The sequence below is a fragment of the Atractosteus spatula genome, chromosome 8 (genome assembly GCF_055471065.1).
Source record: "Atractosteus spatula isolate fAtrSpa1 chromosome 8, fAtrSpa1.hap1, whole genome shotgun sequence".
NCBI classification, from domain to species: domain Eukaryota; kingdom Metazoa; phylum Chordata; class Actinopteri; order Semionotiformes; family Lepisosteidae; genus Atractosteus; species Atractosteus spatula.
The window spans coordinates 6,234,355-6,249,232 of NC_142713.1; the positions used below are offsets into that span (position 1 = coordinate 6,234,355).

Below are 14,878 nucleotides of genomic sequence, written 5' to 3' on the forward strand. Positions count from 1 at the left end.
AGAGATACTGTATTTTTAATGGGCTGATAATAAATTGGATCTATTGCCTACTTCTCTGTCTTTAGAAAAACTGACCGTGACGTTGCTACCTTCCAGTGCAACATGTGATCAATTCGAATCATTTTTGCAGGTGGATGCAATAATAGAAACACAAATCAGCATATACTGTAAAATGTACCCCAGTAACATCAAATGAATACAGTTATTTCCCATCAAAGGTTGATTACAACCGTTCAAGTGTAATGTTAACTCTTCCAATAAATCTTGTAGACTAAAAACCTGATGGCCACGTCAGAAATTCAGAGTAAGAAATTGCAAAAACCTTAATACAGTTACTAGCTGTGCATGTCCATTGGCTTGTGAGGTTTATGCATACATGGAGACGCTTATCTAATGCAATTTGGGCCCTGGTTCACTCCATTGGCTGGGGAACACTACCATATTGAATTTGTAAGTCATGTTGATGTAGATTCAAAGAGTTTTTTCTTCTGAAAAAAGACTACACTTAGGTTTTTTGGATGCAAAAATGTAGTTTTCTTGCACCATCTGACCTTGGTCAACTGTAGTACCCCCTCCTTCCCCCTTAACACCTCCAATTAATGTACTCTGTATCACTGACACGGGGCTGTTCTCTGTCTCCAAACGGTGGTGACTGTGTAAAATCTCAAGCAGAGAAGCAACAGTTGCGATTACAACAGCTTGCTTTGTTTTTAGTTACTTCTTTGTCACATGTGCACCGAAAACACACAGCCAGTTGACATCGTGCCCGCTAGCATTTTTTTTTTCGTTGGCATAGCTCCTGTTGGCTTTATTTGTTTGTAATATTAGTCATCACAGAAAACAAAATAACACAGCCCATGAAGAAACAATCTTTGTCGGTGGAGCTGTGGTGTGACAAATGGATCTAATTAATAACTGAGGTTTTATCATGTGTGATGCAAAAACAAAGCAATGGACCACCAGCCAGTTGGACAGTTGCCTGTCCCTTCAATGAAATTATGTAGTGTATTTTAGAAATGGAATATGATTGTGGGGCCCCTTCTTTTATGTGAAAGCAACAAGGTAACCATTATATTAGCCAGCAGCCATATCACCCTACAACTCACAACTGGCAGCCCCACTGAAGCTCAGCAGGTGTGAGCCTGGTCAGTCCCTGGATGGGAGACCTCCTGGGAAAAACTAAGGTTGCTACTGGAAGAGGTGTTAGTGGGGCCAGCAGGGGGTGCTCACCCTGTGGTCCATGTGGGTCCTAATGCCCCAGTATAGTGACGGGGACACTCTACTGTAAACAGGCGCTGTCCTTCGGATGAGACGTAAAACCGAGGTCCTGACTGTCTGTGGTCATTAAAAATCCCAGGGCGTTTCTCGAAAAGAGTAGGGGTGTAACCTCGGCGTCCTGGCCAAATTTCCCATTGGCCCTTACCAATCCTGGCCTCCTAATAATCCCCATCTATGAATTGGCTTCATTAGTTTGCTCTCCTCCCCACTGATAGCTGATGTGTGGTGAGCGTTCTGGCGCACTATGGCTGCCGTCGCATCATCCAGGTGGATGCTGCACATTGGTGGTGGTGGAGGGGAGTCCCCATTACCTGTAAAGCGCTTTGAGTGGAGTGTCCAGAAAAGTGCTATATAAGTGTAAGTAATTATTTTTATTATTATTATTATTATATTGACTTGACAGCAGTTGAAGAAGGGCACAGGCTTGGGAGTTAATATTAATCTAGGTTTTATATAGTACCAGTGTTTTTGTCAGGGGTTCTTTCTCCTTTGTATTTCTTCCCTCTAAGCGAAGTCTTCAAAAACAAACAACAGGGTAGGTTCCCCGAGATTGTCAACATTGTTTGTCAGATGTCAATTACCACACAACTGGCAGAAAGAAAACTGGATACACGCAGCTCTCCAACAACCCTGATCGATTACGCTGAGCTTCCTCCTGGTGTTGCTCCAGCAGGAATCACCTGTGAGAATGGCAACCTCCCAGAGAGTAGGATGAGCTGGTCCAAAAGATTTTCTTGAGTAAAGACAGCTGAGTTTGTCAAACAGGTTGCACAGTACTGGTACGTGTGGGTGTATGGACATTTGACAGTGCAATATTTTAGACCAGGTGATTTAAATCTGTAAGTCATGGCGCGTTAGACAAGTGTGCTCTGTGAATAAAAGTAATTAAGTGAGAAGATGCACTTAACTGCATTTAGCATATATGTTCAGGTGGGTAGCTGCGTCAGCATGCAGAGTCTGCAAAGGAACAGGTTTATTCCATGCTGAAGAGCGAAAACACAACGTTATGGCTGTGAAGCCTTCTTCAGGTGTGATCTAGCATCTACAGATTTATTGGGTAAAACTAAAGAGAACTATGAAACCTTGTTCATTTACTAGTAAATTTAATTAAACCTCGATTAAATAATTGTTAAAACCTGGACAATTTGTTTGGAACCATAATTGTATTGATGAGAGATCAAGTTTATGTGGTTATTTGAACATTTCTGTTTTATGAAATATTGTGTAATATTTATGGCGTATTTGCTACTTTGTGCATTTTTCTTCCTTAATTTTCAGAAGGTTTGACTTCCAATAGGTTAGATCTCGTAATGCCAGATCAACTCTCTCACCAATGAGCTGTCTTAGTGCTCATGCAACAGACAGGGTCGTTCAGTCAGGAATGACCAATTAATACAATTCCACTAAAAACAATTAAATCAACGTCTAATCTGCATACTCTATTTTTCTAAAAGCACGCATAAAGTGATAAGCTTTAGGAGTATGGAACAAGCCACCTGACCATTTTTGTTCAAGAAACAGATGGGTGAGATTCTTAGATAAGTTACTTACAATCAGTAACAAACAGGTTAAATTGGTCAAATGGTCTGCTGTTGCTTGCAAACTTGTTTTCAAGTAATTGGTCTCATGTTTTTTTATCTCCGGATTTCACGTTCCTTATTTACTTGCGACTTAAATGGATTTAAAATCTCACCCTCTACAACAGATCTTGTCTTCTGGAAAGCATTTCTATAATGCTGGTCGGGATTACGAATGTCACAAAGATTTCAGAGTGTGATTTGATTGGACTTGATAATATACTGAATGGATGGTGTCTTCACTTCATTCAAAACTAGTGTAGGTCTTAAAGCCCATTGATGAGTTATTTTAAACTCTTAAACTGTTAATAACAGGTGGGTAAAAGGAGAATGTGTTTCTTTCATATTTTATTGGACAAAAGTAGTTCTAGTAAATTTCTAAAGATAAAGCTTGTTTTTTTTTTGCCAGTGGCTGCATGATCTTCTGTATAGATAACATTCTGAGAATGAGCACAAATTCTACAGAGTCCATTCCGAAGTGCCACATGAACATTCAAACACATATGAAGTCAATTTTTAACTTTCATCTACAGGATACAAGTACATTTGATGTGAATGAACTCAATTAAAAAATTGACATTGTATTTTTTAACTAATTGGAAGCAGACAAAAAACTGGACACCACATAAGTAAACTTTTCCAACTATTTATCAATTGGTTTAGATTTAGTCAATGGTTGTGGTCTGTACAAAACTTTTTTGGGGGGGAAATTTTCTTCCTCTAAGTACACCCAAAGTAGGGTGCCAGCTTTTTCTGCTGCATTTTTAGTTTTCTCTTACAGTTCTTTGGACATTTGGCAAATGAGAGTTTCCGTTTGTATTTAAAACAAAGGCTTTACAAAGATGGGATGGTTGGACTATATTCATCAATTACATTGGACAACTTTTCTTAAAAAATCATGACCACTTCTGGCAGTGTTTGGTGCCAAGATTATAAGGGCACTGGAAACTTTTCTTGCTGACACAATTAAAATTCTTACACAAGAAACTGAACTGGTATTCTGTATAGACATTAACAGGCATAATCACTACATGGTGGTATTTCTGTTTAAATGCGACAGGAACAGCATGAAAACTATCAATTAAATTGACTTATTTCCTTGATGTGACACTAGTGATTGGTCTTGCCTGAGGGACGAATGCTGCAGTATCCCACATTTTGATGTAGATTTAGATTAAACCACTCTTGGCGCTAAAATATACAAAAGTAATCCAAAAAGGAACTGAGCTACCCATGAATTTTGTGGACTGATTACTCCATGGAATTATAGTAATTTTAGCCGATGACAAAGGTGGGATAGAAAGTATTCCATGTACACCTGCAGGCCTTATAGGAATGGCTCAGTTCTCCCAGGTTCTCCTCGTTCAACCACTGCAGTTTCCAAATGGGCATGATCTGGAATAGAGGGACCACACCTGCCTCTGTCATACAGTATTACACTTAGTGGTGCTTTGACAAGTGTCTCTAACGATATGTTCTGCCACGAAAAACTTCATTGTACTTAAAGTAATTTAATGGTACTCTGTGGCGACCCAGCTGTCTGTGAACTTATTGTCGTAAGTTCGTAAGGAATAGTAATCACACCAGGACCATCGCCAATAGTGCTAATCTGGTTAACCAATCAGTTACCATAACAACAAGCTATGGAAGACAATCAAGGCAACCTACTCATCTTTAATCTTCTCTGGCTATTTAAGACCCACCTCTGCATTCTCTGTCTCCGTCTTAGCTCTTACATTCCGTGTTTTGACCGTATTTGTTTGACTGCGTTTTTTAGATCTTCCCAGCGCCTTGTTTTTCTCGCTTAGACTTTGGCTTCATTGGATTCAGTTGTGAGTTTTCCTTTGGTACGGTATTCCAGAGGTTTTGACCTGGTGTCACGCCCACTACACCTAGAGGGTGCTCTATTTTCCTTCTGTTCCTAGTTCTCTGTGATTAATCATGTCCTTCTGGTGTGTCTTGTTGTGTAGCCTATTTATTTCCTGCTTCTGCTCTGCCACTCGCTCAGCATTGATGTTCAGTTGCCCTGAGACCTGCCTAGCACCAGGTCATTCCTGTCCTTGGCCTGAGGGCATTGGTTTCTTTACGGCATCTCCTGAACAGCTGAGCCCGGGCTAACCCCTGTCTCGCCGCTACACATAGGGTCTTTATCGCTCTCCTGCCATTCCACGGTTCGTCCTTTCGGGCATACGTGACACCTGGGCCTGTTCCTGGTCTTTGACATTGGATTGTGTTTTTTTTTTGCCTGGCTGGTTGTGCTTGATTTGAGTCTTCAGCCACAGACTGCTTCACCTCAACAGTGAGTGCAACAGGTGTGACAGAGATCCACCATTCAGCAGTAGTCTTGTTCTGGGCAGAGTGGGACCTGCAGTGTGAAATATGTCATTGCCTGACAGTAGTGCGTATTGTGGAAGAGAAAACTTACAGACTTCATCCTTATTTTTATGGTCCGAAGGTCCGGATTATCCCCAGCAATTCCAGATTTTGGAATGTGCCAAAAGAAAAATAATAATTGGTAATCCTAAAACCTTGTAGAGCAAAGGAGTTCATGAAAACTCGTGAGTTCTATACTAATTCCCTGCAAGAAAAGATTATTTTATACTGTATGTGCCTCAGCACTGGTCTTCACTACTGTATAAGTCATGCCTTTTGTTAAAACTTAAAATCAGTCTGAAATGTCCTGTATTCCAGATGTGAATATTTGATGGATATCTACAAACTATGTCACATATTTATTTATAGTTTAGATATAATGAAATACATTTATGGTTATTTAAGATGTATTTATTTTTCAGGATGAGTGATTTGGCCTCTAGGAAGGTAGGGAAAATTACAGACCTGAATTTTACCAATAAGCATGTATTTGTTACTGTGTATGACATAAAGCTGGCATAAATATCTTTTCGGGAATCTCAAATATTTTGAATATGGTTTTTTGTCCACTTCACAGAAAATAGTTAAACTGTTAGGCTACCATATATTAATATTGGAAATTCATTGCTGAGTGATAGCCTTAAAGAAAGTGCTTACAACTGTTTTTTTAATCTTTTTTAGTCAGTCTTTGCTTTAATTGTATTTCATTTTTTTCAGTTTTTGGGTCTGAGACGTGCTATCTAAAAGTAATCACTTCAGCTCAAGAACTCATTTTCAATCTGTTCTTGCACGACAATCAATCAAATACCCTTTTTGCAAAAGTTATGCAGAGCTGCATTATAATTCAACTTAAAATCCCAAGTCTGAGATATTCAATTAAAATACATCAGGCAGGACTCAAAACTTCCAACAAATAATAGCTACTTATTTTTGTGTTGTAAATGATACGCTGTTTTCAGAATAGGATAGTAAAGAACCAAGTGTTCCTGAGATTCAGAAGACATAAAGCTACATTCAAGAAAAAAACATTTTCAAGGAAATTAAATAAACTTAACAGCCATTGCAAATAGCATCTCATCAATGCATAATAAGGAAAAAACAAAATAAAGTATTTTAAACCTTACACCATTACTTTTGCTTATATCATGCAATTAATCTGTAAGATTCTCTTTGTATAAGGTTTAAATTATTAATACTGCTATTTATTCAATAGTTTGCAATCCCCAGTCCCATTGCCTAGTATACAAAGTAATATTCCGTGCTTGAAATTAAGTCACATTTTCATTTCAGTACATCTTGAATCAAATCATAGTTAACGCATTAACACGTATTGTTAAATCAACTGCAAATATCCAAATCAATCTGCAATTCTGTTGAAGATATCCTGATATGTTTTAGAGATTTCTAGACCTCTTTGAATTCACTTTCAATTATAATTTCAGATATCTTTAAGAAATTTCAGAAAACTTTAAGCCATTTTAAAATATTATAATACAATCTCCTATTCATTTTAAGACGTCTCAAATTCCCTTTGAAATATCCTGAAATAACCTCCCATGCAAATGCCTGGCATTTGATCTAATAAGGAATTACTTGGAGATAGCTGTTTATTTTAGGATATCTATATCTCAGATTTATTTGGAGATTAATCCAAAAACCTGCTTCTTCATTTTAAGATGAATTTCGCCTTAAAATGAGTCCTATATAATGAGATATCCCAAGATATTTTAGGAATAAAGATATTTAGGAATGATTTAGAGATAGCTCTAAAGATATCGTGAAAACCAATGTACACTGTAGGTGATAATTTGGCCTACTACTATGAAATCTGTGGAAGTTAACATTTCAATCACCTGAACCATTTTCTAACTAAATAAGGACACACTCTTTATTATAATGGTATCCCTGCTGAGTTATGATCCTAAAAACATGAAGCAATAGAAAGAAATATGATCCTAGAAAAGTTGGACAATAGCCCATCCATTCATCTTGTAACTGTGTCATCCAGTACAGGGTCACGGGAGAGACAGAGTCTATCCCAGCAAGCAATGAGCACATGAGGAGACACGCCCTAGACGGGATGCCAATTGACAATTCACAGGGCACACACACACACAGAAACACCCCCACACCAGGCCTAATTTTTCCAGAAGCCAATTAACTCACCAGTGTGTCTTTGGACTGTGGGAGGAACACCCAGAGGAACCCACCCCCAACACACACACACACACACACACACACACACACACACAGGGAGAACATGCAAACTCCACACAGATAGCACCCCAGGTTCAGAACTGAATCCAGGCCCCCAGTATTATGAGGCAGCAACGCTAACCACCATGCCACCCGTGAACAATTGATTTTTTTCACGAAAGTCCCCAAGACCTTTTTGATTTTTTTCCAGAGCGCTCATATGTTAGCCAGGCCTTCTTAAAGAACTCTGGACTCCTAACCACTGCACCACCCTGTGGCCCTCACACAGCAGTTTTGTCTGATTCCTCTCTGCTCTTGCAGATCCTGGAGGAGAGGATGAAGCTGGAGTGCAAGTGCCACGGCGTCTCAGGATCCTGCACCACCAAGACGTGCTGGATGACCCTCCCCAAGTTCCGGGAGATCGGCTACATCCTGAAGGAGAAGTACAACGAGGCCGTGCACGTGGAGGTCGTGCGGGCCAGCCGCCTCCGCCAGCCCACCTTCCTGAAGGTGAAGAAGACGCAGAGCTACCGCAAGCCCATGGAAACGGACCTGGTGTACATCGAGCGGTCGCCCAACTACTGTGAGGAGGACACCGCCACCGGCAGCGCGGGCACCCAGGGGAGGCTGTGCAACCGCACCTCCCCGCACACGGACGGCTGCGACCTGATGTGTTGCGGGCGGGGCTACAACACGCACCAGTATACCAAAGTGTCCAAGTGCAGCTGCAAATTCCAGTGGTGCTGCTTCGTCAAGTGTAACACGTGCAGCACGAGGACGGAGGTCTTTACTTGCAAATGAGGGCGGGGAGAGGATTGTGGGAGTTGATGGGCCGGTGGGAGGGGAGGGGGGGAGGACAAGGGGCTGAGGGGGGGGGAGGGGAGAGAACAACAAAGCGAAAACAGAAGAAAAAAAAGCACCGACTCGGGAGCGACAAAGAGACAACGACGCTGAGTGGGACAGAACATTTCATCTGTTTGTGGCAACATTTTGCACATCCCTCTATTTACAGAAAAAAAAAGTTAAATAAGGCTGCGGTAGTCCAGTTCAAGAATGACGTATTTTATGCACTGATGTGTCCAAACCGACTCTAGTTAAGGCTGTAGGATACAGGTAGTGCTTGATGGGAAGCGTGCAGTGCGCTTTGGTATTTGTAGTTCTTTACCCACGTGGGAAAGGAAACCGGAAGTGACTCCAACTCCCAGGAAGTAAAGCAACTTGACGACGACTCCACATTTTTATAGCGCAACTAACTGTAATGATTCCCTAATGTTATGCTCAATCTTTTAGTCTAACAAATGTCTTTAAGGTTTGTTGGGGAGAGAAAAAAAATGACTTAAATGCACAAACTGGAACCTTTTCTGAGCTATGTCGAAGTGAAGAACGCTGCGTTAGTTTAGTGCCTCTGGAAGCACTGAAGGCTGAAATTTGTCTGAATGGGATATAGTCTATAAGCCTTCTGCCTTGAACTGGAGAATGGCAAAATATGTTAGTTGTCCAGTCACACTGGAACCGTTTGTTTGAACACTGAAAATAAATTGTTTATTTATGTTATAGTATCTTTAAACAAAGCACTAACGGGTAGAAATGTCTTATTTTGTACTAAGTGTAAAAAAAAAAGAAAAAAAAATCTTTTTAGAAACTCTTGACTGAAGGTGCATCTTTTGGAAACCCCAACATTTTCATTACTACTGATTTTAAAAAAAGTATTCACAAGCAGAAACAAATGTAAATGACAGAAACAAAACAGCTAAATGTAAGCTAATACGTTTTAATACCATTTTGAGGGAGCAGCCGTTAAGAATCACACAGGCAAAAGCAATTCTGCCTGGTGTCGCTCTATGGTTCCAAACACTGTCAGAAATAAGAAAACGCCTATTTTCCTGCCTTTCATTAAATGTTAAATCAGCATGTTGTTGGATGTCTTGCGGAGTGCTGCACTGATCGATTTATTTTTATTTTTCTTCAGCTCCAGCACAAATGAAATCAATCTAAATTTAACCGAGTTCTGCAATTCACTGAGGTTGAAAATGCATGCCAGTCAGAAATTAAGTTCCATACATTTGCCATTCTTGTTTTTCACAGAATTCGCCCAATTCTGAATTGGACTGCTTCCAGTCCGATTGGCCGTTTCTGCAAATCTGACATTCCGTCATTGGCTGCTGTGTTATCGCTTTTGCTCCTAGAATCCTGCTTGCTTCTGCCTTCTTTCCTGTTTTTCAAACTACAGGTAGACCTGGGTGACTTGACATCTGACATTTCTCATCAAAAGAAAACTTAAGGTGTAACCATACTATTTGTGGTCCCATTAACAGTCTACCTAAGACTTGTCTTGCATCCTTCTATAAAACCGTACAATACATTACTCAGATTAAAACTGGATTACGTCTGTGGTAATGCATAAAAAACAAATGCATCTCTTGTACTTCAACCAGTGTCTGAAGTAAAATTTCAAAAGAATATACTGTATATGGTACTGTATATATACACATAATATGCTGGAATTTTGGCTCTTGATCTAAATTAAATGAAAAACATGAACAGATCGTGGCTATTACAAAATTACTTAACTGTTTACCTAATTTAGAACTTTACTTTGTAGAAATGAGTAGGGTTCACACAGGAAGTGCTAATGTAACTTGTAATAGGACTGAGCCTAGGCACCAAGCACAAAAGGGAAGACACACAAACATATCAGTATCTGGAAGTGTAGCTTTGTGTATTGTGCAGGGCCCAAATATCTGGATATTTACACCATGTGCAGGGAATTGGGAAACTCTACAGTTCTGTTTCTCCAAGAGGCACTCAAGTGTGTGACAAGGGGTTTTGCGTGTATTCAGCTCCAACTGTAACAAACTTTCAAGCCATTTTCAGGGATCACAAAACCCTAAATCATGCTGTTTCCATGAATTCCAGAAATGGGAATTTGAGAATTTAACATCAATGAAGTTATTGTATAAGGAATCAAATATATATATGTGATTATATTTTACATTTAATTAAATATTATATTAATTTTATATTTCTATTATATTTACAACCAAACTAATGTCAGTAAACAAGTGACAATAAACAATTTATGTTAATTGTGATCAAAAATGTTTTCGTTCAAGACTGAGCAAGAATATCGTTGTTTTGGCCAGAGTATAGATTCGACAAAGGACCACCACATAAAGCACAGGTTTAGGAAATTAAGTTTTCTGTGGTCAAACAAATTTATTCGGTGGCTTGAAATTTCGTTCCTCTAGATCGACACTGCTTATAACATTATAATACTAAGACTAGCAGCTAGAAATGATAGACGATACTTTTTGTAAATGAAAACAGATGTGCTCTCATCAGACAAAACGCAGTTCACTATAAAGTAACTGTATCAGAGTAGGGGTAGAAACTGAGTTTCTGAATTGCCAGAGTGCAGAATTGCACCCAAATATTTCTGTCATGAGGCTTATAAATCTGTATCATTCCGATACTGTATATCCCTACAACTGCCTCACAAAATGCAAGACAACGTACTGTAAAATGAACATGGCACAATCAGAATCAAAATCCCAGAGTAGGTCTATAGATAGTGCTTGCCGACTTGGAAACATTAAGGATTTTACTCAAATGAATAACAGACTTACATTATACAGAATATAAGTATGGTGTAAATAGAGTAAAATATTGTCTTTTCAAGTTCAGTACATGGCCCCTCGTTGTAAAGTACAACATATTTCATTATTCTGATTACAACTAACAAACCAAAATAATTGCAATAGGTCAACTTGCTGCAACTAATAGAAAATTCACCAGAGTATATTCAAAGGGAACTGCAGGCCCAATTTCACAGATCAGTTATTTAATCCTGGTAACAAATTAAATTCACTGAAGGAATACAAAAAAATTGTTACACATTTCAAAATGAGCACACAATCGTGAACTTTGTGAAAGTTGCCTTGTGTTGCAAACTCGCAAATTCGAGTTCCCATGACATACGAACGAACTACGCTAAGTACTGTACAGGTTGTGCAGCAGATATTTTACTGCAGAATGTTTTCCGACGTGTTCAGCATGCAGAGTTAATAAGTAAGTTCCGTTTATAGGCAAAACCGTCTCGAAGTCAAGAGCTATATTTCTATTGGATTAAAAGACATTTATTCACAAGCCTGCTTCACCTCACCAGAAGTTTTGTTGCCTCATTCTGAATTGCAGAATGTGGCGCTGCGCGTACTTGGAAATTGTCATTTATTTTCTGATGTAAATTAGAGGATTTACGAGTTACGGTGTAAATTGTACTTTTATTGTAGTTTGAAACGCACTCAGCAATGCTGATTCTTTCTAACCCTAAAATATAAAGATAGCATTGCAGCTCCCCCTTAAATCCAAAGAGTGGGTTCAGACAACCTGGACACCATAAAACAGAATAATATTTTGAAGTTGCTCAGAGTCTGAAAGCAATAATTACTATATCTATGTTAAACTGGTTTTGACCTGCTACATCCTGACAATAAAATAGTCAAAAGTTAAAAACAAGGAAGCATAATCAGCATCACTATCACTATTTGTTTTTCTTTTGTAAATGTCTTATTAATAACTTCACCTTCAGTAATGAGAATACTGATCAGACTGAGATCAGCTGTTCAGTTAGACTTTAACCTGGAGGATCCGTGGAAATTAGGGCTATACACTACTATGATAAAAGTAAAGAATAAATAATGAATTTAAATTCAGGCAAGGGTGATGCAGTTCGTTTTCAAGTAGTCAAGATTCTTACGATCACAAAATTGTAATGGTAGATTACAGATTTTCAATTATGGCCACTGAAAGTAAGCAATTTAAAGATGTGGTTTCACTACTATTTTTTGTTAAACTGATAATTACAATGCATAATTAAATATGAAATTTAAGCAAAAATGTAACTCTCAGTACATTGGATGAGATTGCTCAGTTTTGGAGCACATTGAATACTCTTTTATGCATTGTTTGGAAACCCTAACATTCCAAGTACAGTACAGTATTTTTGGAGCCTGATGACCATCTTACTCATCTATACAGACTAAAACAATGGCTGTGCATTCACAAACATTAAGGAACAATCTCATAGAGCTATCCGAAAGAAAAAAAAGACTTGAATTACAGCTTCATTGTAAGCTAGTTTGTGCATTTACAGATAGAATCTGTGTCAAACGTCTCTGTGGTGTCAAAGCTGCTGCTGTAAATCTTTATACTCTGCTTTAAACAAAACACTTTCTATTGAAGGCCCACCTCACTAAAACAAAACGAAACCTGTCTTTCTTGACTGCTTGTTACTTTAAAAAGATGTCCATTTTCATTCTAGTTTGAGGCAGGCTAATCTTGCTATGTTTATTGTAGAAAAACAAATTCCTTGAAACGAATATTCAAGATATGTGGACACTTTTTTTTTTTACTTTGATACCCCCTACTTTGCTCTTTCACTTCAATCCCCTCTTAATTGCTGCATTAGTGCTCTGTTTAACATGTTTCACCTGTGGATCATTTGTTTGGCAATTAACAACTATCCTGGCTCTGGTGTTTTCAGTAGGAAACTTGAGCCAAAATGACTGTCAAATATGAAAGCCTTCCAAAACTCCAGGGCTCAAAGGTATAGGTTTTCTATTCCACAAAATACACTCCAGTATGTTCTCTACCTATACAGTAAAGAAGGGAAACACAATCTCACCAAATATACCACAAAACCAAGATACCACAGTAAAATGGTTAAAGATCTTGAACAGCCTTACTAGAGGTTGTTATTGAAGTTGCAGTCCAGGGTCCCTGTAAAAATAAAAGGCACCTGACATGAGATGAAAATTGTAAAGGTGTGACAGAGGGAAATAGCCCACACAGGCCAGAAAAATATTCTCAAGGCCTTTTAGGCTGTGAACAGGGTCTCGCTGATTGCCCATGGGTATACAACAGTTGGTAGAAGCCAGCGGAAAAAATGTAAAGCATTTGAGATCATGCTATTATTTTTTTTTTTGACAGAACAATGACCTAGTTCAAGTAAAGCCAAAAGTCATTTGTGGATTTTGGTGTCAACAGTGTGTGATGAAAAGTATAGCAAACCAAACACAGCCTTTGAGTCCACTTAGTGAAAACATTCTAAAACAGGTCTAGCGTCAATAAGCACCACCAGACATGATCTCTTCAACAAAAACTAGGCTGAAGGTGGAGGAAAAGGCGAGCTTTTGCAGTAGAAACCAAGTACTCACTCCCTGCATTTTGGAACAGAGTCTTTTTTTTCAGTTAATGCACATTTTCCTCTTTGAAAGTTTACGTGAGATCATATTCATGTAGGAGTTGCTCACCTGTTCAGTACAGGAATTTCAATTGACACAACTGGGAAAACGATATGTATTTTCACTTGGGTCAGCAAGAGCAGGCCTGTTGGTTGTTCCATGGAGCCAGCCTGGCAATTGTGACAATATATAGAATGTATATTATATAATATAATAAAATAATAAATAGATATAATATAATTTTTGAACTTCAAGATGTTAGAGTTATACCTCCTAGTATTAAGTATTAAGCATTGAATTAGCCATAAAGTTATTGCAAAGATATCTACAACCAGCCCACAAAACATGCAAACTGTGTAAGTGCTGTGCTAATTTCAGCCAATGTCAATGTTTAGAATTAAGCAGGACATTTTTCTTTGACACCTCGATCCCTGGCAGGCAATGAGCACAATCCCCCGAAACTTGTAGAGAGCCAGCTGAAGTCAGACTTTAATACGCATTAAAAATCATACTGCTAGAAGAAAAAAAAACGTAACTCTCAAACATACTACAGTTTGTTGAAGAAGAAAATGTGTAAAATGCGTAAGATTATGTTTTAGATAAGAGCCTTTGTGGGGGATATTTATATACCAATACATTCCTACATACAGTATGCATTTAAGCATGACAAAAAACACCTGTGCTATCCCGTTGGTCAGGATAGCCTTATAAAAACAAACAGGATGGGCAGGGTACTCTGATCTGTTGATATTGTTTTACTACTCAGTTAGGAGGGTAGATTTGTTTTTCTTTGGTCTATATCTACAGCAACATCTCCGATTTGCAGGACAACTGCTCTGTCTTTGTGTTCCCTGAATAAAGTCAAACTGTCAATCCCTGTAGGTTTTCACCACGCTAGTCTTTTTATTGCCTTTCATTTTTCTAATGTCAAACAGAGGGAAACATCTGTCTCTTGTTTCCCTGAAGCATTACAAGTGCTCATATACACTCTTCTTGCCCTGTGTCAAACCTGCCTGGACCGTTTTAGAGATAATGATTATCTCTGCTTCAGATGCAGATAACTACTGTATATACAGTACAGTAAATCAGGTTGATTGCATGGTAATCTATTAATCTTTAAACTGTATATTTTAGAATAATGAAATATCTCCTGCATCAATTTCAGCCAGCTTGTACAGTATATGGGATAGATTTAATGCAAAACTGTTAAAA

General features: G+C 38.6%; 1 protein-coding gene across 2 annotated transcripts in view; it reads left to right on the forward strand.

Annotated features, from left to right (window-relative positions):
* The window catches only part of wnt7bb (wingless-type MMTV integration site family, member 7Bb), a 72,665-nt gene extending 63,610 nt beyond the window's left edge, over positions 1-9,055 (forward strand). For both annotated transcript variants that reach the window (XM_088924035.1, XM_088924036.1), the window contains exon 4: positions 7,746-9,055. In XM_088924035.1, the coding sequence (XP_088780161.1) occupies positions 7,746-8,225 (480 nt within the window). In that variant the 3' untranslated portion in view covers positions 8,226-9,055. The remainder of the gene's footprint in view (positions 1-7,745) is intronic.
* Positions 9,056-14,878: the final 5,823 nt, after the last annotated feature.